Source organism: Monodon monoceros, unplaced genomic scaffold (assembly GCF_005190385.1).
Source record: "Monodon monoceros isolate NGI ecotype Baffin Bay Population unplaced genomic scaffold, NGI_Narwhal_1 Super_Scaffold_2, whole genome shotgun sequence".
NCBI lineage: Eukaryota > Metazoa > Chordata > Mammalia > Artiodactyla > Monodontidae > Monodon > Monodon monoceros.
Genome location: NW_021703776.1, coordinates 49,592,499 through 49,619,177, shown reverse-complemented (window position 1 = coordinate 49,619,177; position 26,679 = coordinate 49,592,499). Strand labels below are relative to the sequence as shown.

Sequence of the window (26,679 nt, the reverse complement as noted above, 5' to 3'; positions counted from 1 at the left end):
TCATTCTTAGTAATATTTTTTTGGATATGTCTCCTCAGGCAAGGGAAATTCACACTTCAAAAGTTTGTTTCGGGCTTCCCTGGTGGCGCAGTGGTTGAGAGTCCGCCTGCCGATGCAGGGGACACGAGTTCGTGCCCTGGTCCGGGAAGATCCCACATGCTGCGGAGCGGCTAGGCCTGTGAGCCATGGCCGCTGAGCCTGTGCGTCCCAAGCCTGTGCTCCGCAACGGGAGAGGCCACAAGAGAGAGAGGCCCGCGTACTGCAAAAAAAAAAAAAAAGTTTGTTTCTTCAGGGCTTCCCTGGTGGCGCAGTGGTTAAGAATCCGCCTACCAATGCAGGGGACGTGGGTTTGAGCCCAGGCCCAGGAAGATCCGACATGCCATGGAGCAACTAAGCCTGTGCGCCACAACTACTGAGCCTGCGCTCTAGAACCTGTGAGCCACAGCTGCTGAGCCCGCGTGCCACAACTACTGAAGCCCGCGCACCTAGAGCCCATGCTCATCAACAAGAGAAGCCACCACAATGAGAATTCCGTGCACCACAACAACGAGTAGCCCCCACTCACCGCAACTAGAGGAAACCCACACACGGCAACAAAGACCCAACGCAGCCAAAAATAAATAAAAAATTTTTAAAAGTTTATTTCTTCTTTTTCCATGGGAAATATTAATGATAAAACCCTCACTAAAATTTATGAATTCTTTTTTCTGTGCCAGGCACCTTGTAAATATTTCACATACATTATATCATATAATCTGTATAACAACCCTGAGAAGTACATATTGTTATCTCCATTTTACATATAGCGAAATTGAGGCCCAGAAAAGTTAAATGAATTGCTTAAGGTCATATAAATTGTTGGTGGCAGACCTGGAATTCTCTAATATAAAATCTTGCTGTTGCTCTTTTTCGTGGCGCCTCGGAGGCGGTCGGCAGCTTCAGAATGAAGCTGAACATCTCTTTCCCGGCCACTGGCTGCCAGAAACTCATTGAAGTGGACGATGAACAAAAACTTCGAACCTTTTATGAGAAGTGTATGGCCACAGAAGTTGGTGCTGACGCTCTGGGTGAAGAATGGAAGGGTTATGTGGTCCGAATCAGTGGTGGGAACGACAAACAGGGTTTCCCATGAAGCAGGGTGTCTTGACCCATGGCCGAGTCTGCCTGCTACTGAGTAAGGGGCATTCCTGTTACCAAGGAGGACTGGAGAAAGAAAGCGCAAATCTGTGCGGGGCTGCATTGTGGATGCCAATCTGAGCGTTCTCAATTTGGTCATTGTAAAAAAGGGGAGAAGGATATTCCTGGACTCACTGATACTATTGTGCCTCGTCGCCTGGGGCCCAAAAGAGCTAGCAGAATACGCAAACTTTTCAATCTCTCTAAAGAAGATGATGTCCGCCAGTATGTTGTGAGAAAGCCCCTAAACAAAGAAGGTAAGAAACCTAGGACCAAAGCACTCAAGATTCAGCGTCTTGTTACTCCACGTGTTCTGCAACACAAACGTCGGCAAATTGCTCTGAAGAAACAGCGTACTAAGAAAAATAAGGAAGAGGCTGCAGAATATGCTAAACTTTTGGCCAAGAGAATGAAGGAGGCCAAAGAAAAACGCCAGGAACAGATTGCCAAGAAACGGAGGCTGTCCTCTCTGAGAGCTTCTACTTCTAAGTCTGAGTCCAGTCAAAAATGAGATGTTCTTAGAGTAACAAGTAAATACGATCAGACATCAAAAAAAAAAAATCTTGCTGTTAACTACTCGATTCACCTTGGGCTAGATTCCTGCCACTTTCCAGGATGCCTTTTCTGTACTACCTCAACTAGTGTGCCTAGAATAGGACATGAAACTCATTTTAATATTTGTCTAAATGAAATATAAGCAGAAAACCTTTTCTTCAAAAAGTTATGCTGTATTCCAATGCCACCTCAAAAATCTCTTGAATTATCTATGGTTTAATTCTGTACCATTGCTCTCTTTAATTTAAAGGTGTAGAATATTGAGAATTGAATATGACCTTTCTAAACCACTTATTTCTATTTTTAATGTTAAATATATTGTTTCAAATTTTTAAAGAGGATAAAGCAAACAAAGTTAAAGAAATTATAAAACATAGATCTGTATATAAATATTCATACATATATAATGAATGGTTGGGCAGGTAATAAGTGTTCAGTGTTTGTGAATTATATGAATTAATGTATTACAATTGATACTGCACAGTTTGTTCATTGGTATATTTTAATTATACTCTAACAGAAAATTCAGCATCAAGAAAAAATTCTTAGAATGTGCAAATTATATCCTTGCCTTTTTTCTATCAATTGATAATTTTAATAGGTTTTTGAATCTGAAAATTCAAGAAGGTGAAGCTCACAACATTTTCTGCCCTGCATATGATTGCTTCCAACTTGTTCCTGTGGATATCATAGAAAGCGTAGTTTCTAAGGAGATGGACAAACGATACCTACAGTTTGATATTAAGGTATGCTGCCAATTATCTGTGTGATTTCCAAAATTTAAATTTTATTAAACCTATATAACAGATTTTAATTTTTTTGTTTTATTTTTGAAAACAAAGTAATGGACTCTGACTTTGTCAGAAAAACTGCATAAAGGCATGGTGGCCTAAATTAAAGTTTTAAACTAAAGCATTATTTTATAATCATGATAGAAGTAAAAGCAAAACGCCATAATAGTAGTTTACAAAAAAAATAAAACTATCGCTCCGAACTATTCATTGATTTGCATGTTGAACTTTTATAACTGATTGATCAAGATAACGTTCAAAGTAAATAGGAACTATTTTAAATTTTCCAGAAGACATATTTTTACTCCTCAGTGTAAATATTTAGAAATAAAGATTATCAACTTGGAAATTTATGGATTTTTTAATTTCAAGTAATAGTTTCATAAAACAAATTATAATGTTTATTTCATCTTTTTTTCCCCATCTTCTTTTTCACCCAGGAGTTATTCAGAAGTATACGCAAATCTTTGTGTGGTTTAAAAGTTACATTTTAACTGTCTTGTTCAGATTTTTTTATGGTCTAAACCCTAATACATGGACTTTTAAAAAAGAAGTCCTACTGTTTCTTTAACATAGAAAGCATCTTAATATTGACTTTTTTTTTTACATTTTTCTTTTTTTTATTATTGTGGCAAAATACACATAAACTTTACCATTATAACTAGTTTTAAGTGAACTAAGTACTTTTACTTTGTTGTGCAACCATCATCACTCTCCATGTCTAGAATTTTTTTCATCATCCCAAACTGAAACTCTGTTCCCATTGAACGCTAACTTCCCATTCCCTCTTCCCACAGCCCCTGGTAACCACTGTTCTGCTTTCTGTCTCTATGTCTTTCACTATTCTAGGCATCTTATATAAGTGGAATCACACAATATTTATCCTTATGTGTCTGGTTTATTGCACTTAGCATAATGTCTTCAAGGTTCATTCATGTTGTAGCATGTATCAAAATTTCCTTTCTTTTTAAGGTTGAATAATAGTCCAATAATGTATATACCACATTTTGTTTATGCATTCATTCATCCATGGATATTTGGGTTGTTTCTGCCTTTTGACTGCTGTGAATAATGCTGCTATGAACATGGGTGTACAAATATCTATCCCAGTTCCTGCTTTTAATTATTTGGGGTATATATGCAGAAGTGGAATTGCTGGATCATATGGTAATTCTATGTTTATAATATTGATTTTTATGTATTATTAGAGTACCATTTAGAAATTTACTGTTCTGATGCAACTAATAATCACAAGATTCTATTTATAAAAATTATTTTCCATCAGAAAAGTGGCACATTGTATGAGCAAACATTTTTAAATTACACATTTTCTGTATTTAAATTACAGCATTTTTACTCTATCATCATCTACTTGGTTTTTAGATTAAAGAAAACATAAATTTTAAAAGTCATGTCATTACTAAGGTAATTGCCACATTTTTCCTTCTTATTTTATATATCCCAATACTATTTTAAGTGTTTCTTGAGACTGACTACGCTTTGTTTTTTTATTTCACTCTGTTTTTGCTTTAAAGTAAATTGACATATGGGGTACACTCCCTATTAGAATTGAGAGTTAAAATGTTTTGTTATGTTTTGTTATTGCTGTTTAAACAGGCCTTTGTTGAAAATAATCCTGCCATTAAATGGTGTCCTACTCCAGGCTGTGAAAGAGCAGTCAGACTAACAAAACAAGGGTCAAACACATCTGGGTCTGATACACTCAGCTTCCCCTTGCTCAGAGCCCCTGCTGTGGACTGTGGAAAAGGACACCTCTTCTGCTGGTCAGTAAAAGACAAGTTGGAATAGCCTAATCACCTTTCTGACAGTTTTTAAAGAGACTTTATACTTTGAATCAGGCCTTTAAATTGTAGTATTTTTGATGTCATTCTTATTCATTAAAAAATATGTAAAGAGTGGTGATCGTTTACATTTATTGTGTGCTTGATGTGTGCCAGCCACCTTGCCAAATATTTTCAAATATTGAATTCTCCTAACAATGCTATGAATGGAGTGATATTATTATACCCATTTTACAGATACGGAAATTTAGGCACAGAGGAGTTGCCCAGGGTTATGCAGCTAGGAATTGGCAGAAATGGAATTAAAGCCCAGCTCTGTTTGGTGCTAGAGCCCATACACTTGAACTTTAATACCAAATTACTCACCATAGATTAGAAAATGTTTAGAGTTTAACGTCGTTTCTTAAAGTAGAAGTCTCTAGCAGTGATTCTTAACCAGGCATGCCCAGAATTTAGTATTAAGACAGCTTTTCCAAATTTTCATTCTAGACCCCGACAAGAGATATTTTGATTTAGTGGATTTTGGAGTGGGGCTTCAAAAAAAAAAAAAAAAAAAGCTCTTATGTGATTCTAATGCACCGTACCAGTTAAGAACCAGTTTGTGTCTTATGTTTTATTTAATTTCTAGTGCCTGATAAATACTTAGTAAGTATGAACTGATGATAAATCAGTAATGGATAGGCCATGTAACTATGTATAGTCTCTTGACTGTATGTTTGTCTGACATCCGCGTTATACTTTATTCAATTATAATAACTGTTTTTGTTTTAGTTAATTAAGTGATCAGAAGAAGAAATAGTATTTGTTATGCTTTTGCTCATTTCCAGATTTATCACATATGCAAGGAAATATTGTACTTGAGGTAGATATAAAACTCTAATCTTTACTCATATGCTTATCAGAAACCAAAATCAAACTGTAGCACTGCTAGATAGTAAAAAGGCAGTTATGGAAATATCCCTACCGTGAAAGGTCTATTTCTTAAGCCCATCATCATTATCATTAGCTAAAAATATTTCTTGAACTGCCAACCTATATATAGCACTGAATTCTAGGTCAGGTGTCAGCAAAGTAGTGTCTGCACCAATTTTTAAAAATAAAGTTTTATTAGAACACAGCCACACCCACTCATTGCCAGTTTGTTTACCTATTGTCTGTGGCTGCTTTCAGGCTATGACAGCATCGAGTAGTTGTGACAGAGACCATATGGCCTGCAAAACCCAAGATATTTACTATCTGGCCCTTTACAGAAAAAGCTTGCGAGGCTTCTGGCTAAGTGCTTGAATATAGTGATTGATGAAAGGAAAACCACATTTACTACTTTCATGGCTAAATCAGGTTCAGCAAGTAAAATAGCAACAAAATACTGAATAATAGATTATATCCACATGCCTTAAGATAATTTTTCAAAACATTTAAAAAGCAAATTCCTAATTTTTAGTTTTACGTGTTTTACTATTCGATGGTTGAGTCCTAATTCTACCTCACTATCCCACCAGAAGAGATAAGGATCCAGCAACAGAAATGAGAAGTGAGTTATTGAATACACACAAGCTTACTTGTTTGCATATAAATTGTCCTTAGATTAATGTGAATCTACTTTATTAGTAAGAATATTAAAAGAAGAAAATAAAGGAGCTTCTTCTTTGAAGTTAGTTTCTTGAGAAACTTAAGCTCTAGTGCCCTAAAGCACTCCATCTAGAATGGTACTAATTATGTACTATCCTTCAGAAAATCATTTTCTGAGCCCTCTGGTTCAGGTAAGCACCCCTGGATGAAAAAAGCTGATTAAGAGGATTGGTGGAGAGGCTACAAAAATGGAAAAAATAGATTAGTAAAATGTATAGAAGATTAAGAAGGTGATAACATTTGCTAAGATCTGAGGATAATAAAGTTTTGAAAGGAAAAGAAAAATCTGTGATTGGCATTGTCTTCTTAAACTCTGTGGTTTCTGTGGTCTAGCTTTTATTAGTTTTCACTGTAGATTAGCTTTTACTTTCTTGTATTCTTCCCCACCTCTCTTTGTATGCTGCAAGTAGTAAGTTTGGTTTGACTGAAAATACGGAAACTAATGGAAAAACCTACCAAGGTAGATTAGATTCTAAAAGCTATATATGCCAATAAACATATATGATGCTATAAACTGTACCTTTCTAGTCTAGTGTTTGGAGAAAATATGTCAGCTACTCTTTCTCACACCCCAAAATATCAGGCTGGTTATACTCAGTATCCATTGGAAACTATATGGCAAGATCACAGGCCCTACTTGGAATTTTATCCCAGTTTAAGGGATCTGTGGATGACCACATGGATTTAAGATCACATTTGGTAATTATTTACTCCTTCTCCTATTATAAGGGTGGTAGATAACTTAGCAAATAGTATCATCATTTTCTGACATAGAAATTCAGGACTTAACTTTATTACCTTTCATTTTTGAAATTCATTAAGCTATAGGATTGATATATGTAGGTATATGATATATGTATATTCTAGGATTTTTACATTGCTTCACCTCTCTAAGCATTAATTTGCAATTTTTGTTTTTACATAGCTTCCTACTCGTATTCATATAGTATAAAAGCTTTGCCTATAGTCAGAAATTCTAAGAAAAAAAGGAAATTCTAAGTAGAATTCTGCTGCCCTTACTTATCTAGTGTTTCAAAGAGAAAGAAAGTCTGCTTCATGCATAAAGAAGCTTTGCAAGAGAGATCTTTATAAAATAAAAGCATGTGATTCAGGGTTTTCTTCTTTCTTTCCCCCAAAAGTTCAAAAATATTTTCTAAAAATGATTGCAAAAACCACAAGAAATGCCAATAACAGTTTCTTCTTTTTAAGAACTACGTGTGACAGAATCAGTTGAGAGCTATCCCCAAGAGATGTCTGCTTGGATATAACTGAATATATTCATTGTTGGGAGGGAAGGTAGGAGTAGGCATTTTCCTTCCCACCACAGGATAACCCCTTCTATTATAACTTGTTCACCAACAAGTTCTGTGCCCTTAATAACTGAACCTAGAATGCTTTTTCCCACTATCCTGTGTAATTACAGTTTGTCTGTCAGAGTATTTGCTACCAGTCATTGGTGTCTTGGTTAAAGCTTTCTTCAGGAAATTAGTTTTCCAGTATCTGTAGAACATTCCAGTATCTTCATTATTTCTAGCAGAATACTCTGTCTTCCTACACATGGCATAATCCGGATTATCAGTCACCTGTTACATCTGATAGCATTGTCATCACTGTACTGTACTTTGGAGAAGTTCAGGCTTATTTTCTCTGATGTGTTAGTTTTCAAAGATCTACTTTGAAAGATCTACTTTGTAGATGCTATCTACCTCTACTTTTAATCAATGCAATATTTTATTAATGTCCATTAAATTATCACTAAGTTACTAAGGAGCTGTATAAAACCACAGTTATGGAAAAGGTTTCCCAAATGCCAGATTTGGTAATAAGTCAGAAATTTAAGAAAATTAAGTTATTCTTTCCAGGTATTTAGTGATTTTTTAGGTATACAATTCAATGGCATTACGTACCTTAACGGTGTTGTGCAACCATCACCCCCTATCCATTTTAGAACATTTTTATCATTCCAAATAAAAACTCCACAACTATTTAAGCAATAGCTCCCCATTCTCCCTCCCCAACCCCAGCTCCTGGTAACCATTATTCTACTTTGTCTCTATGAATTTCCCTATTCTAGATATTTAATATAAGTGGAGTCATACAATATTTGTCCTTTGGTGTCTGGCTTATCTCACTTAGCATAATGTCTTCAAAATTCATTACATGTTATAGCATGTATCAGAAGTTCATTCCTTTTTATGGCTAATATTCCATTGAGTGTATATAGCACATTTTGTTTATCCATTCGTATGTCAGTGAACAGTTGAGTTGTTGCCATCTTTTGGCTGTTGTGAATACTGTTATGAGCATTGGTGTAAAAGTTTGAGTCCTTGTTTTCAGTTCTGTTGAAACTATTTGAGGAACTACCAAAGTGTTTTTCATAACAGCTGCATCATTTTACATTCCTACCAGCCATGCTCAAGGGTTCCAGTTTTTCCACATCCTTCCCAGCACTTGTTATTTTCTGTTGTTTTTCAAAACTAGTAGCCATCCTAATGGGTATGAAGTAGAATTGATACATTCTTAATATAGTGAAATGTTACCTCATAGTTAGTTAAGACTCTACCTGTCAGTTGGCATGTCTTCTTAACTTAAACTTTGTAAACAAGATCTTTGTTTAGGGACTTCCCTGGCGGTCCATTGGTTAAAACGCTGTGCTAAGTGTCCATCATCGGATGAATGGATAAAGAAGATGTGGCACATATATACAATGGAATATTACTCAGCCATAAAAAGAAACGAAATTGAGCTCTTTGTAATGAGGTGGATGGACCTAGAGTCTGTCATACAGAGTGAAGTAAGTCAGAAAGAGAAAGACAAATACCGTATGCTAACATATATATGGAATTAAAAAAAAAAATGTCATGAAGAACTTAGGGGTAAGACAGGAATAAAGACACAGATCTACTAGAGAATGGACTTGAGGATATGGGGAGGGGGAAGGGTAAGCTGTGACAAAGCGAGAGAGTGGCATGGACATATATACACTACCAAACGTAAGGTAGATAGCTAGTGGGAAGCAGCCGCATAGCACAGGGAGATCAGCTCGGTGTTTTGTGACCACCTAGAGGGGTGGGATAGGGAGGTTGGGAGGGAGGGAGATGCAAGAGGGAAGAGATATGGGAACATATGTATATGTATAACTGATTCACTTTGTTCTAAAGCAGAAACTAACACACCATTGTAAAGCAATTATACTCCAATAAAGATGTAAAAAAAAAAAAAAAATGTGCTTCCACTGTAGGGGGCGCAGGTTCCATCCCTGGTCAGGGAACTAAGATCCTACATGCCTCTTGGCCAAGAAGAAAAAAAAATTAAGAAAAAGAAAAGATCTTTGTTTAAAATAAGACTGGTGATGATGATGTGATGATGATGGCACCCATAGATTGGGTTTTTCTTTGCCCAAAATGACGTTTTGTTATTAACTAGAATGATTAGCTTTGTGCTACAGAATATAATGTCATATTGAATTAAATAATTCGTAAAGGCTCTAAGTCATTTTTGTTTGACTTTTTAAATTTTATTTATTATTTATTTATTTGGCTGCGCTGCGTCTTAGTTGCAGCATGCGGGATCTGTAGTTGCGGCATGAGGGATCTTTTAGCTGTGGCATGTGGGATCTAGTTCCCTGACCAGGGATCAAACCTGGGCCCCCTGCATTGGGAGCACAGAGTCTTAGCCAGTGGACCCCCAGGGAAGTCCCTAATGTTTGACTTTTATATACCTATAGAAAGAATATATAATTAAGTTACAAATAATATATTGCTACAGTTTTAATTATTTAAATAAAAATTTGCCAAATTCCAATAAGACAGAAAATTGGAATTTATCAAACTTGAAAGTAAGTTAGATTGCCCTTGCTGTTACTTGGGGATTCAGAGGTAAAAGTAATGACAAGAATGTGATGTAAAATAGTACTTCCCAAACTTTAAAATGCAGAAGGGTCACATGGTGATTTTGATAAAATGCAGATTCTAATCAGTAGGTCTCATGGGGCCTGCTCTTCTGCATGTTTAACAAGCTCCTGAGTAATGGCAATGCTGCTGGGCAGGGGAACACCCATTGAATTGCAAGAATTTAAACTATTAGTGAGACAGAACCCAATTGATAAAAAATACTTTACAGCTCTTAAGGCATGAGAGGCTAAATTATAAATATTAGGTAATCTATTTGGAACTTTTTAAAATGTGTGAATAAATGTACTGATGAAAGAAAATCTGTCCTAGTGGTATTGAACTTTAGAATCATGCTTCCAGTTCCTCTATTGAAATGCTTCATCTCTCAGTAGTCACTGTGCCTCAGTGTTCTCAACTTTACATTTGGAACAGTACTTCCCACCTGTGCTTTTACCTTGATGTTGATGAAGGATACTTTTAAATTGCCTTTTCCACGTTTTCCTCTTTAGGGAGTGCCTTGGTGAAGCCCATGAGCCTTGTGACTGCCAAACATGGAAAAATTGGCTACAAAAAATAACTGAAATGAAACCAGAAGAACGTAAGAGGAATTTTAGATAGCTACATATTTTATAATAGCATTCAAAAGATAACGTGGTTTTATTTCTTAGAGTCTTCATTTAAAAATGAAATTTTAAGTTTTCAAGTTTGTTAATGCGAGAGCCCGCCTTTTTAACCCCTCTAACCAACATCCTTTTGGAGATCCCGGGGTGGGGAAAGCATAGACAGGTTCCATGTTTCTAACGGACTTATTAGGACTCCAGGGTAAACAGGGGTCACATTTAAGTTCTGCTCCTATAGTCCTTCCCTTTTATCCTGGGGTGGGCTAACTAGCTTTTCTGTACTTCATGAGAAGAAATGTATGATCTGTACTGAGAGGAAGCTTCTTATTTCCTTGGAAACTTACAGTGGAGGATAAGGCAAGTTAATTTCTTGCTCTTATGTGGTTCTGTAGATTTACTTACATTAAATGCCATGTCTATAACTAATTTTTACTGAGATGTCTATAAATATATTACTTCTGTTAATCCTCACACAAATGCTATGAGATTGATGCTGGTTGTCCCATTGTACAGATAGGAAGCTAACAGATTGGATTGAGTGACACAGGGGAAACAGAATGGGCTTGAATTAGCCTTCCTAATAGCAATTCCCATGTTTGACAAGTAGATATATCTGCTTTGCCATAATTTCTCACCTCCTGAAGTAAATATTTTATGACAACTGTCGTAAAATTAATATAAATGAAAACTAATTTGGTGGTTTTTAACATTTTAAAGAATGGTGTTAGTTTGAAGTATTGCAGATGAGGATTAAGAATTCACAAACTTCATCTACACTTATTATGAGCAAAGCACATAATAAAGATGATGCCAGCCTTCAAAGAGTACAGAGGCTAGAAGGGAAGCAGTCAGATAATTACAGTATCATATGTTAACTAACACAGTTGGATAAAGATGAGAATGCAAAAACAGAAACAACTAACTCAGATTGGGGACAGAGGATGTTAAGGAATCTTCCTGACAGCAGCAAGATATGAGTTGGGTTTCAGCATATCCACAGAAGCAGAGATGTGGTGGGTAATGTCAGCAGCTGAAGTGACACTGGGAGAGACTGGCTGGCAGCCATGAGTCCCTAAAGGCTTGTATTATATTGGGCAATATACCATTGCCCGAGAGATTATTCTCAGCAGTTTATATTCACAAGATCGATTTTGTGTACTGACTCGGGGTTATTCAGATCCATGGAAAAGACACTACTTAGGTAAACCAGAATACCAGTTTATTCATTGACAATGAGGGCGATCCCTTTCACATGATAAGGCTCATGTCCTTTAAATGGGAGCAAAGGGAAGTGGATAATTTTAGGATATTTTTTAGTGAGGGCTGATTAATCATTTCTGTCCTGAACATTCATCATTCAGTCAACAAATATTTTTTGAGTACCTGCTTCCCAAATCAAAAAGATTTGTATAGATTGTTCTTGTTCCCCAGGTTCATTGTATCTCTCTCTTGAATACCAGATAGAGCTTGCCATTGCTCTCTGGATACCCACCCATTAGCCCTATCTGTGTATGGGTATGTCTATGTGTGTGAGTTCCATAAAGAGATTAATACCATTACCCTGCAACACCTTTAAACATGACAAGACGACTGGATTTTGTTTTCTTCTCCTGCTTCTGACACCTAGAAACATCTATATTTCTATTAGAGATGGCTTGCTATTGCCCACCTACCTGCATTTCTTTATACATTCTGTGGAGTTTAAAATTATGGTCCAGGGGAGACATTTGTGAGAGATGAGGCTGGAAAGGTAGGTGTTGCCAGATTGTGAGGGTTCTTGCCAAATTGTCTGAATTTTTCCTATTAACAGAATAAGCCATAGAATGCATTTTTTGAATAGGGAAGTGGCATTGTTAAAGATATTTTTATCAAGATAACTGATAACTAGGAAGGGTAGACTAAAGGAGAGTTAGGTCAGAAGTAGGAAGGTGAATTTTTAGTTTGGGTCACAGGGTAGATCATGATGTCATTGGTGAAATTAGGAAATTCAGGTAAAGGAGTAATTTTCAGGGGAAAATAATGAATTTTGTTGTGGGCATTTTGCACCTGAGGTACCTACAGGACATATGTGTGGAGATGTCCAGTGGCTTTTAGAAGTGCTTGTCTCCAGCTCAGAAAAAATGCTGAGAAAACTTAGGAGTAACTTGTTGCTTTTAAATAGTATCTTCATTATGTGTTTAGCATTTATTTAGTGCTGTTTTATGTTAGAGTACAGAAATAAGATGCCCCCTATGCTCTTGAAATTTACATTTTAGAGTTGGAGACAGGTATGTACAAAACTCAGAAAAATAAGTATAAAGATGGTGTGAGAGAACAGTATACCTGTGATACATTGTGAGGGAGGGGAGGGACAAAGGAGCAGATTAGTTAGGAGATCATCTAGGAAAGAGGTAAGGAAAGCTTTATAAAATAATTGATACATAAGCCGTGTATTGAAAACTGATAGATGTTCTTCACACAGACCAGAATAGGAAGGGCATTCTAGGCTCATGGTAAAGTAGGGCTGTGAAATAGCATGGCGTATTCAAGGACTGCAAATAATTCAGTTCAACCAGTGCAAAGGTACAGTGAGAGATGAGACTGCATGTGCAGGGGTGGGGGTTATATGTAATGCTGGGAGGTCTGACTTTACCCCAAGACACCAAAAAGGAGTTTTGAGTAGGAAAGTGATAACTGAAGATGTTTGCTTAGAAAAATCATTCAGGTGGAAGTGTGGATGATGAATTAGGGGCTATTGAGATACTAGGTAAGAAAGCTGTTTCTGAGACAACTTCAACATGTCCAGGTGAGAGAACATAAGTGCTTGAACAAGACAGCCAATACAGATGGGAGAGGAAAGGTGTTTACAGGAGAAGTAAGAAGATAACTTTTCATTTTATTAAGTTATTAATCTAGTGTACTTACCAGTTGCCTAAAAGAGTTAATGCACCACAAGAAGTAATTAGTATAGTATTTAATTCTTGAGGAGAAAATGGCCAGAAGTATGTGATTTGAGATATAAAGCAAGTATTTTGAAATGGGTGACTATTTTTAGTTATCCCTTGCCAATGTAAAATTGGATCAATCATTCCATATTCACAAATAAGTCTTATTAGAGAAGAAGAAGGAGAATGACCTGGCTAGTCAGTACAGATTTTTGGAGGGACTGTGACAGATTGTCCTTGCATAAGATAATGATCCTGATAATGAAGACAGAAGAGAAATAGAAGAACTAGTGTATACGTTCACAGTGTATACGAACACAGTGTATACGTGGTTACCTCTGGTGGCGAGAGATAGGGAGACCTCAAGTAAAAACTGAAGATAGTCCTCAAAGAGTCCCAAATAGGATTTTAATTCAGAAAGATGGAGGAACTTTAGAAAATTGGATAGGAGGCAAGAGACCCAGGACACCCGCAAGTGGTCCACTGCAAAGGGAGCCAAAGCCAAGACTGCAGAGAAAATTCCCCATTGCTGAGAAAAAGTTGTCTCACTGTACTGATGTGTAATCACCACAGTGAAACTTGGCGGTAACCAGCAGACTACTAATGGCCACTTTTAAGTTTATGAAATTTAGGGTAAGGCCTAAAGCAAACAATAACAGGCCACTGTAATACTTAAGTAGAACATCACTGTCAGATATACAAAAATAATACTCCAAAAAAGAAAAGTATGATTTAATGCTGTATTGGGTTCACATATTAATTTGGGTCATGGTCACATATCTTTGGCGTAAGAATTTTCAACCGAACTTGTAGATTCATGAGATCGTTTTCTCCCTTATCCCTAGTTTTCCAAAGTCTTTGAGTTATGAGACTTAAAAGGAGTGACAAAATCTAATTGATCAGAAAAATATTAGAAAATATACTGAGCTCAGTTGAAAGAATTAATTCCATATAAAGATTGAAATACTGCTTTTCAGTACTGAAACTGCCTGTATTGCAGCTTATCAGAGCAAGAAGCAGGAATGATTATATTTTCTGTGAAATGATAGTTAATTTATAAAAATTTAAGACCAGTTTTTTTCATAGTACATACTCAGTAATGGTTATTGAATGAAATTCAGTAGTCTTTTAAGAATTCAGTCTTTAAAAGCAACTTTGTTTTCACTTGAGCACATGTTGATTCTACTAATAGATCTGAGATTTTTATACTGTAATACGTGATTAAATGAAGTTAATTTTTCTTACAAAGAGACCTAAAAGCACACTAGATTATTAAGGAAAGAAGATCAAGCTATATTAGACATGCATCTGAAGTGAAGAGTTTGGAAGTCAGTAGGGATGGAGAAGACTCACCAGGTAGATTGAAGGGAGTTTGGGTATTGCAGGTATTGAGAAAAGTATGTACAAAGGGCAGATGTATGAAATGAGCATGTTCAGAGCACAGGTAGTAAAGGCATTTCTTCCCGTTCAAGTTTTTGTTGTACTAAGGTTATTTTCTGAACATGATTTACTTCATGTAATCCTCTAGAATGCAGTCAGAAACTAGCATTCTCTCCAAGGGTAGGAGAATAAAACTGTTAATGTTGCAGGCCACACAGCTGCTTTGTTTTAATGGCTTTGTGCTTTATTTATTATAACAATGGACAATAAAGGTCATAAGAATATGTTGGAGACTCTGAGCTAAAAATAATATTGATGCTAAAGGGAGGAGAAAGGCCACTACTTTAAACAAAAATTAGACACTGTACTTAATGATTAGGTTTTATAGCAGTACCGTTTGTAAACAGCATTACCTTCACAGCTGACCTTCATAGCCATTAAGTATAGTATGTTCCTTCTGAAACTCCTGTTCTCCACCAAATTATCTGAGCATGCTCTGCACCACACCCTAATCAAACCATCTTCTACCAAGTGGCCTTAGAAATGGAGCGCAGTCTGAGCAGTTCGTTGCTGCTATTGTTTCTCTCTGCTATGTGGAATTGAAAACCAGTGCTTTACAGTCCAGCAGTAGCTGCTGTTCTGTTGTTGACACAAACTTAAGTCGGTAGGCACCCAGGGTTCCTTGCAGCAAGACACCCCCTGCCTCCACTCCTCCACTGCTAGGCTCCATCAAAGGACTGTTGTTGGTGCTCATCTCTTCCAGTTCATATGCAGAGCCAGTTCCCAGGGGTCAGACAGCCCAAACCTTTGTCACCTTTCCTCTCCAGGGATTTAAATCTGGAGGTTGAGTAACTTTTTCTTTTAAACTTCAAAACTTCTGATTTCTCCCCTGCTTTCAACAGTAGGGCTAACCTGTTACCCAACCCTTCCTAGAATATCTGCATATAATGAGGGTCTTAACTGAATGGACTACTCTTAAGGATTTCAAAGTGATTTTCAGACATCTCTTTCAGTAAAGAAAAGATAGAACTTCCCTATGTACTTGAAGTTAGAAAACAAACTTCATTACTGTCATTCTTGCAGGAAAAAATAATTTTTTAATTATGTGTCTACCACTCTCTCCAGCCCCTGAATCTCTGCATGCGTGGTGGTGGAGATTTATAGAACATAAAATGTAAAAGTTAGAGTCTTTAAAAACCCTGGCATTCTTTAACAGTGCAGATCTCAAATTAAAGTAGAATAAACAGAGTTTAAGATGATGAAGAGTATAAGGTTAGTGTGGGGATAGAGGGTGGGAGGACCTTACCAGTAGTTAGTGGCCAAATCATGAAGGGCTTTGTATTCTTTGCTAAAACAGTTTGATTTTATCTTGTAGTCAGTGGGGAGCAATTAGAAGATTTAAAGATTTGTATTTTTAAAAGATCACTTTATAGAGGCAATATAGTGTGGGTTGTGAGGGTGGGGGGAGAAGGATCTGGGAGCTAGGTTGGTTTCTGTGTTTTAATTGTCTGGGAAGAAGGTGTGGACGATCCTAGCTAAAGCAATAAGAAGTGGGAATGGAGAGAAGATGGATATGAAAGAGGAAGAGATAGAATCAATGGGACACAGTAGATGAGGGAAAGAGGAAGGTGTCCAAGATCATGCTCTTCCTGGATCTATTCTGGGTAGAAGATCATATCATTTAACAGGACAGGAGATAGAGAAAGGAGCAGATTTGGGGGAAATGATGAATTTACTTTCAGACATGTCATTGGATTCATTTTTATTTTGTCTTAAATAATCATGGGTAAAAACTTTGCCATAGACCCTAATAGGAAAATAAGTATATATTTAAAATTGAGAGACAGCCTGCAAAGAAAACTTTGAGTGTTTTTCCATCTGGAGTTGTACACTAAATCATTTATTTCTGTATTTGTGCTTTATATCCCAAAGTTGTGGGAGTTAGTGAAGCTTATGAGGATGCTGCCAACTGTCTCTGGTTGTTAACTAACTCCAAGCCTTGTGCTAACTGTAAGTCTCCAATACAGAAGAATGAGGGATGCAATCACATGCAGTGTGCTAAGGTAAGTTAAAGAGGATTGTACAATACATGCTTTGCAGTTAGAACCTTCATTTGATTGTGAATCCAAAGAAGAAATGCTGTAAGCATAGGTATCTTATTGGCTTTCAGATGGATTCTAGAAGATTGTATTCTACATTCTTTGTTAAATAACATAAATGTTGGTTTATATTACTAAATTTTACAATCATGATGAATGTTAAAAATAAAGGTAAGGATTCAGTGGTACTTGGCCAGATCAGAAATGCCTGAGTCCTTCCCTCCCAGTCACCCACTCCCCCAGTGAGGATTCTGAGAGAGTTTTGTGTATATATAAATAATGTTAAATGATCGAGTGCTACCTTACATAGATCTCTTGAAAAGCTGATTTTGGAGCACACAGCATAGTCTCAAGGTCCAAGTCAGGCCCCAAGCAATCCCTGTAAGTCCAAATTTAAATCCTGGTGTCTATATAAGAAAGGTGCCCGAAACAGTGGGCAGGTTTGCTAATGAAATCATCAATTAAATAAGTAACTCATTACTATATTGAAAATGAAAATGTCACTTGGCTAAAAATTATTATAAATAATTACTGTTAGAAGGCTACCTTCCTGACCTAGATTGCATAGAAAGAAACTACCATATTTAAAACAAATATTCTGGAATTAAGTTAATAATATTTTATTAATCCATGCCTACATTTATGAACATTTTTGCTTAACTGTAATATCTCAGTTTTTTTCCTTTTCCTTGGGAATGCCATATATATAAAAATAATTATTTAAAACTATTGAGAGAAGAGCAATATAATTTTTCTAATTTAGGATGTGAAAGAAACCCACATAGTTAAGATTTCAGTAAAATACATCAATATCTTCTCTTTAAGTACTTCTTAATTTTTTACCTTGAAACTAATGATCATTATTATTATGACTTCAAAAATAATGACAGTTACCAGATGATTTTATATTATAATAAATTAACATGAATGAATTGTCTTAGTGAGACAGTAATGATTTCCTAAGAAGAAAAACTTAGTAGTGTTCTGAGTAAAATGCTCAGAATTGCTTATTAGTTTAGCTGATCAGGCCAAAATTATTTCATTTATATGCAGTCCTATGTCCAACATCCATATTAGTTTTTTCTTGGACAGTCTGATATAGGCTACATAGATGTGTAAAAAAAAAATACATGTTGACCATAAAAATCAGCAGTTGGGCTACTAATAAAAGGGCGGGATCCAACATTACCTTTATTTCAGTCATAGCACCTACCAGCAGTAAGTAGTTGATAGATATGTATTGAGTGAATGAATATTTTCATGAATTAATCAGGCTAATGATGTAAGGTAATTTATCTTAAACAGATTTTGCTTAAACTTCTTTTGCATATAAAAGAAACATTTACTTACATACTATGTAAATGTAGTCTTATTTAACCATCTGAAGTATTTGCATTGAACAAAGGAAACTGATGAGTAATTCTCATGACATAAAAGGAGACATCTAGGAAGTGAAAGTGTTTATACTTTTATAGTTTTTTTAAAATGTGGGACAACAGGTAATATGTAATTGAATCTATTTTCTAACACAATGACTAAATCATAATATACCTTTATTAATGCTTCAATATTGATTACTACTCAGTAGATAGTTTTTACTTTCTGGAATCAAATTGTTAAACATTTTAAAAGAATGACAGGTTTGGCCCTATAAAATAAGTTCATTTATTTTAAAAACTCTCTTTATTCATTTCCCTTTAGATAATTTTCAGGAAGCTATTTAAATATTGCATCCTTACACATTTTAAATCACTTACAGTAATTTATTGATCTGGCTCTGTGGAAAACTATGCTGCAACTAAAAAATAAAAAATTATTAAAGTTCTATATTCTTTTTCTTACCATAGAATGTAAAATTTTGCTGTTTGTAGAAAGTTTTGCCACTAATTTTGAGAGATCAATGGAGCTGTACTGAAGGGTACTTGGATCAAATCAGGCACAAGGTTTGCTTTTAGCAGGCAACAAAAGAACTTACGTACTGTCAGAACCTTGAAACAAGTACACAGTTTATTGTGTAAGTACATGTTTGTGAAGGGCTAAATGAGGACAGAGACTTTAATTCAGCTCTCTGTTCGTGACATACCAGGTAGAGAAAAAATTAATGAAGATAAGACTTGACATAATGACTAAGGTATTATCTGATTACTATATATTCAGACTCTGTATCCTGAAAAGATGGACTCATGCCATATTTTCAAGTACCCATGGAACATTCACCAAAAAAATTAACCATTGATCATCAAAGAAAATCTAAATAATTATCCAGAAAATAGAGTGGTGTAATCAACATTCTCTGATCATAATGGAATAAAATAGAAATGAATAATAAAGTTACAAAAAGCCTTTTCATTTGGAAATTTAAAATCTCTCAAACAACTCGTGAGTAAAAATAAAATAGAAATTAAAGAATTTCTATAAATAACTACTTTTTCAGAACCTGAGGGCTATATTTAAAGCAATTCAGAAATGTGCATAGCCTTGTTCACTTAAAATGATACAAAATAAGGAATGAATTAAGGATATGACTCAAGAAATACAAACTTGAAAACAAGGAAGAAGAATTTGTTTTAATCAGAAATCAGTGAGTCAAAAACTGAAAAACAATACAACTAATAAATAAATCCAAAAGTGGTTTTCTGAAGGAAAAAAAATAAGATAAACCACAAAGCTTGCAATAAGAAAAATGTGGGGGTGAGGGAGTTCAAATACACAATATAAGAAATAAGGGGACTGGGACTTCCCTGGTGGCGCAGTGGTAAAGAATCCACCTGGCAATTCAGGGGACACGGGTTCAGTCCCTGGTCCGGGAAGATCCCACATGCCACGGAGCACCTAAGCCTGTGTGCCACAACTACTGAGCCTGCGTTCTAGAGCCCATGAGCCACAACTACTGAAGCCCTCATGCCACAACTACTGAAGCCCGCACGCCTAGAGCCCGTGCTCCACAACAAGAGAAGCCACCGCAATGAGAAGTCCACACACCGCAACAAAGAGTAGCCCTCCGCTGGCTGCAGCTAGAGAAAGCCCGTGTGCAGCAACGAAGACCCAAGGCAGCCATAAATAAATAAATAAATAATTTTTAAAAAGGGGACTAATCAATAAACAAAGCAAAGTAAAATAATAATAAGAGATAACTTTGCTCAACTCTTGCAGATAAATTTGAACTTGGTTTTGAAATGGATTGATTTTCCAAGAAAATATAATTTATTGAAACTAACTCTAGAAGAAATATCCAAACAAACTCACTCCGTAGAAGAAAGAGTTTTTCAGTGATCTCTCCTTTAAAAGCAATAGGCCCTAACAGTTTCACAATAGAGTTTTATCAAAGCTTTAAAGAATAGGTAACTCCAATGTGATTCAGACTGTTTCCAGGACAAAAAGAAAAAAAAGAAAATGGAAACTTTCAAATTATTATTATAAACTGAGTAGAACCTTGATACCAGCACTTGACAAGATTATAAAAATTAAAACTGTAGATCTGTCTTATTTATGAAGAAGAATGCATGAGTCCTAAATAAGATATTGGAGGGGAAAATACAGATATTAGCAAATGTAATCTAGCAGAGTGCATTAGAAGAATAATTGAATATCGATTATATTTCAATGAAAAACATGTTTTTAATTTTAAAAAAAGACCAATTAATCATGTGGGGTTTATTCCAGGAATACAAGAATGGTTTGATATTTAGAAAGCTATTACTGTACCTCATTTTAGTGGTAGATACAAGAAGAAAAACCATGTAAATTTTCTGTAGATGCCAAAAAGGCCTTTGACAAAAACTCAACAACCATTCTTTATAAGACACACAAAGAAATAGGAATAGATAGATTCTTCCTTTTATCGCAATAGCATGATAAAAATAAATCTATCTTAGTCCAAAAGTTAGCATGATATTTAGTGGGGAAACTAGAGGTACTCTCACTAAAATTGAGAACAATATAAAGATACTCCCCATGACAAATATTATTAACATTGGACTGGAGATACCAGTCAACATAATTTGACAATGAAAAGAAATTGGGGATATAAAAATTAGAAATAAGGTGGGAAAATTGTCATTTTTTACAGCCAGCATGATTGTATACCTAGAAAGCCCACAAGAATCAACTGAAAAACTATTGCAAACAATAAAAATTCAATTAACTAGCAGGGTACAAAAGTAATGTGCAGAGAGTAATAGCCTTCACGTGTGCCAGTAACATTCAGATAGAATATATACTGAAAAAGAAGACCTCATTTATCTAGAAAGAAACTTAAGAAATGGATAAGACTTACATGAAGAAAATGTTAAGACCCCTATCTGTAGGACACAGAAGATGACAAACAAATGGAAAGATAACAAAGTTCTTGGATAGAAAGATTCCAACAAAAATACCAACAGGTTTTGTTTCTGCATCTAGATAAGCTAATTAAAAGTTCACATGGAAAAACAAAGTAAGAAGAGCCAGAAAACTCTGAAAAAGAACAGTGAGGAGGAACTAGCCTTGTCAAACAGTAACCCATACTATAAAGGCTCAGTAATTAAGACAGCATGGTGCTGGTACATGAATCTACAGATCAATGAAACAGAATAGAAAGAAAGCCCAGAAAATAGACACATAAATGGGAATTCAGTATATGGTAAAGGAGGCATCTCCAACCAGTAGAGAAACATGGACTGTTCAGTAAATGGTATTGAGACAACTGGGCAGCTATGTGGAAAAAAATAAAGTTTAATTCATACTGAATACCCAAATAAATTCTGAACAGATCAAATATTTAAATATTTTTTTAAACAAACTCTAAAAGTACCAGGAGAAAACATAGATTTAAATTGGAAAGATCTCTCTGACTCAAAATCCATAAGCATTTAAGAGAAAAAAAGATATATTTTCATACTGGAATACTCATATTTTTTGGCATTGTCTGCAAATTATGGTAATTAAGAAAGAGAATTTTTTTTTTAATGAGAAATAGGTTTTATGTTAGCTGTTCTGATTAGAGGCCTTTTTAACTTATTCCCAGTTTAAAAATCAGTTTGTCAAAGTCAACAGAAGTTTTCAAATACACTGGTGGAGCTTTATAGACCAAGGTAAGATTACTATGCACCTGAAAAATGAAACATTTGTCAGGATCTGGTTTATTATTTGGAAAGAATATCCCATTGATATTTTTCAAGCTTTCTTGAGATTACTTAATAATATTATGATTTTAATTTATCCTTATAAGCAATAACTTTAAACTACCCCCACATCTTTCCATAGCGCACATAAGGTCTCCAGAGAAAACCTCAAAAAGAGGAGGGTGTGTCTTTGAGAAGATTTGTTCCTGGTCACACAGGCAGGATTGTTTAATCTCTACAAATTGGTTGACAGGAATTTAGAAAATAATTTGCATATTAACATGGGGCGATATTTGCATATATGTTTTCTTTTGAAGTGCAAGTATGACTTTTGCTGGATTTGCCTAGAAGAATGGAAAAAACATAGTTCTTCCACAGGAGGTTATTACAGATGTACTCGCTATGAAGTCATTCAGCATGTAGAGGAACAATCCAAGGAAATGACTGTGGAGGTAAAGAGAACTGTAGAAGCCAAGATCTCTAAGCCACTTAATACCAGTGGCAGTGTTTTTCATTTCTTCTTTTCCTATCTTATTGTAATGAGGCATTTTAATTCAATACACTTTAGAGTAGCCTTTAATTTAAACAAAATAGCTCTATAAACTTGAGCTTTTAATTTTCCTTTTTTTATATTGGTGAAGATTAGACAAGACGTATCCCAGCATGTCTCTAAAATGACTTAAAAACAATTTTAACATTATATCAACAATATAATATTATGTTATTGTTTATAATAAGCATCTTAGTCTGCTTGGCTGCCATAACAAAATACCATAGACTGAATGGCTTAAACAACAAAAATTTATTTTTCATAGTTCTTGAGACTAGGAAGTCCAAGATCAAGATTTCTACCAATTCGGTTTTTGGCAATGACTCTCTTCCTGGCTTATAGACAGTTATCTTTTTGCTATGTCCTCACAGGAAGGAGAGAGAGCAAGCTCTGTTGTCTCTTCCTCTTCTTATAAGGGCACCAGCTCTATTGGATTAGATCTCCACCCTAATGACCTTGTTCAACCTTTATCATCTCACAGGCCCTATCTCTAAATATAGTCACATTGGGGGTTACACCTTCAACATATGAATTGATGGGGGACACATTTCAGTTTATAGCAATAAACAACATAATAAAACATTGAAGATCTAATGAACATAAGGTTTGAGAGACATATTTACCTTACACTCTGGGAATTGCGGATTCAGTGGTTTGTCACAGAGAATACAAATACAAGACTTTGTTCTGGGAAGCGTTTAAAATGTATTGGTTATTATTTTCTCAACAAAATAATCGATAAATCTGTATGCACTACTATCTGTTACTAATAAAATTTTGAAGTGATCAAAAAAAACAATTTTAATAGCTAGTACTTTTATTTATAAATGTCATTTGTGGACTTTCGTTTCCTAGGCTGAGAAAAAGCATAAACGATTTCAGGAACTTGACAGATTTATGCACTACTACACAAGATTTAAAAATCATGAACATAGCTATCAGGTATGTCCCAAATCATTTCAAATGTGCTAAACTCTACTGTTGTGAATAAATAAAGAAAATGATATATTTATTTATTTCTATTCTTTTAGTTAGAACAACGCCTTCTTAAAACAGCCAAAGAAAAGATGGAGCAATTGAGTAGAGCTCTCAGAGAAAGTAAGTTATAAGTGATATGTGTGATAATTAATATAAAATAGCTGTCATGCTTAAGTCACTTCATTGGTAGGAGGTTAAGACCCTTAAAAGAATACCTTATCTCCATTTGCTCATTTGGCAGTTTGGAGTTTTCAGAAGCCCAGAGTGTAGCTTAGCATTTGAGGCCTCTGGTAAGATTTTCCACCTTGCTTACGTCACCTGCTCCTCTTAGTGCAAGCTCTGCTGCTGGCAGATAAACACACATTGTGGTTTTGCTTACTCTGTGCCACTGCTGATGATGCTCTACAATGTTGGGAAAAGTGAATGGGCCCAAAAAGGCATCCCTGACCTAGTCAAAGGAGCAAGATTCACAAGCCATCAAATTGTCATGTAACTGAATTCCCAAAGATTCTTGAGAAAATTTAGCAGAGTGCCTAGTATAGTAGAGAAGTCAAGTACAGTTTTGGGAGAAATCATGTCACTGGTAAATGGCGGACATTGGAGTCAAAAAGCAAAGTCACGAGATAAGGCTTACTTATGGTTCCTAAAATGGAAGTTCAAAAAGAACATTCCTAAAAATGGATTGAATACTAGTTACATAATTAAAATATAATATCTCAGTGACCACACAGAGTACAGGTTCTGGCATGTTTGTTTTAAAAAGTGACTTTTTTTTTTTTGGCTGCTTTGGGTCCTCGTTGCTGCGTGCGGGCTTTCTCTAGTTGTGGCGAGCAGGGGCTACTCTTCGTTGCAGTGCGCAGGCTTCTCATTGCGGTGGCTTCTCTTGTTGCGGAGCATGGGCTCTAGGCACGCAGTCTTCAGTAGTTGTGGCTTGCAGGCTCTAGAGCACAGGCTCAGTAGTTGTGGTGCCCAGGGTTAGTTGCTCTGTGGCACGTGGGATCTTCCCAGACCAGGGCTCGAACCCATGTCCCCTGCACTGGCAGGCAGATTCTTAACCCCTGTGCCACCAGCGAAGTCCCTAAAAAGTCACATTTTTTAAATAATCACAGCTTATATATAAAAGGTTTTAAGCCTAAAATGGAATCAGTTACCCTTGTGTTTGCTCCATTTTATAAAAGTAATGAGTACTAACACCATTTTCATGAGGATAACTTCCTAATTAAAACAATAACCATAAGTTAAATAAATTAGAGTGGGACAAAAAGCATCAGTAGCAGCTTAGTCTCCTTGTTAATTACTAGTTCTTAGACTGTAGTAATGACATAACTATATCAAGCCAATACCAAACTCTTGAAGTATTATTGTCCACAGTAAAAATTGAAAGAAAAAGTCCTCACGGGTTCTACAGTCTATTCCATCACGGACGTATCTCTAGTACCTAGAACAGTGCCCAAAACATACTAAATATACATAAGTATTTGTAGATGTAAACTACTGCTTCTGTTCAACCTTCTGGAGGTTCTAGACAGCATAGTAAGACATAAAAAAGAATTAAAAGATAGAAGATTTGGAAAGGAAGAAATAAAACCACTCTTCCTCCCTTTCTCTCTTTCTCTCCCTGGAGTATTTATTAACTAGCATTAGTTACCCAGTTGTTCCCCAGAATGTTGTGTCTTTTACCTTACAATGTTGTTTTTGCAGAAGCATAATTTATAATTAGGCTTTTTTTTTTTTTTTTTTTAGCAAGCAACTTAGCAAGGCATTTGTTCTAATTCTTAATGAGTAGAATTCTGCTAGGGATAACCTAAAAAACTTAGTAAAACATGGAACCTTTGAGTTAACCTAAAGCTAGATTTGTTTACTCACAGGGTGAGAACAGAATCCAGGATCAATGTATGCATTCCTTCATGACTGCCATCAGTATTCCTGGGCTACTGCAGGGTGTGCTCCATTTATAAATGCATACACGTCACCTAAATGCAAAACGTATGAGTGTTTTATGTAGGTTTTTAGTCTAGTTCAAATAAATACTATCATATAGCTACTTCAGTTTCTTCTTAGGGATCCTTGTTCTTTTTTCTTTCTTTTAAGAAAACTTAGCTGTTTAATTTTATAATAGTGTATTTGCAAAAAAAATTTTTTCACTGTGCCTGGTTTACTTTATAGCTGAAGGAGGCTGTCCAGATACCACTTTCATCGAAGATGCAGTTCATGTACTCTTAAAAACTCGACGCATTCTCAAGTGTTCTTATCCATATGGATTTTTCTTAGAACCTAAAAGCACAAAGAAAGAAATTTTTGAACTCATGCAAGTAAGATGTCTTTTTTATTAAATTTAAATGCAGTTACTATGAAAAACAGATTTTCTCCTTTTTCAACCACTTTATAACTAAGGTTTATCTTACTTGAGTGTAATTAATAAACAATTTTGTTTCTGTTTTCAGAATGGTTTTTAAAGGAAAAGTTACCGATAATAAACTGAAATTTTCTTTATGTTTGAATTTGTCACTGTGCAGATTTGAATGAGTTCTGAGCTATGCAAACATTTCCTACCACATTTATTTCTTTTTTCTTCTTTTATTTTATTTATTTACTTTTGGCTCTGTTGGGTCTTCGTTGCTGTGTGTGGGCTTTTTCTAGTTGCTTCGAGCGGAAGCTGCTCTTCGTCCCGGTGCGCGGGCTTCTCACTGCGGTGGCTTCTCTTGTTGCAGAGCTTGGGGTCTAGGCTCGCGGGCTTCAGTAGGTGTGGCTCGCGGGCTCTAAAGCGCAGGCTCAGTAGTTGTGGTGCATGGGCTTAGCTGCTCCGCGGCATGTGGGATCTTCCCGGACCAGGGCTCGAACCCATGTCCCCTGCATTGGCAGGCGGATTCTCCACCACTGTGCCGCCAGGGAAGCCCCCACATTTATTTCTTTATTTTAAACTGGTTGAGGTTGAAATCTGGCCTAATTCTGATTATGTAATTAGGCATTTTATCTTCAAAAACGAAACAAACCACATTACATACTAGATAGGAAAGTTGCTATTTGCCAGTTCATTTTAACAGTACAACTGAAAAACTTAAGAGTACTTGAAAAAACAAAACAAAACATGTCAGCAAACTGACATCAGTGTAGCTGACCAGGTTCATTGTACATTCCTCTTTTTTTTTGAAGTCACCAAACTTTCTCCTCTTGCTACTG

At 35.8% G+C, this 26,679-nt stretch overlaps 1 protein-coding gene and 1 pseudogene across 5 annotated transcripts in view; both read left to right on the top strand.

Annotated features, from left to right (window-relative positions):
- The window catches only part of ANKIB1 (ankyrin repeat and IBR domain containing 1), a 157,277-nt gene that overhangs the window by 118,881 nt on the left and 11,717 nt on the right, over positions 1-26,679 (top strand). For all 5 annotated transcript variants that reach the window (XM_029233170.1, XM_029233175.1, XM_029233174.1 and 2 more), the window contains exons 8-15: positions 2,333-2,477; positions 4,140-4,306; positions 10,356-10,444; positions 16,703-16,833; positions 22,289-22,423; positions 23,377-23,463; positions 23,553-23,619; positions 25,666-25,811. In XM_029233170.1, coding sequence (XP_029089003.1) covers positions 2,333-2,477; positions 4,140-4,306; positions 10,356-10,444; positions 16,703-16,833; positions 22,289-22,423; positions 23,377-23,463; positions 23,553-23,619; positions 25,666-25,811 — 967 coding nt within the window. The remainder of the gene's footprint in view (positions 1-2,332; positions 2,478-4,139; positions 4,307-10,355; positions 10,445-16,702; positions 16,834-22,288; positions 22,424-23,376; positions 23,464-23,552; positions 23,620-25,665; positions 25,812-26,679) is intronic.
- LOC114901452 lies at positions 498-1,737 on the top strand (annotated as a pseudogene).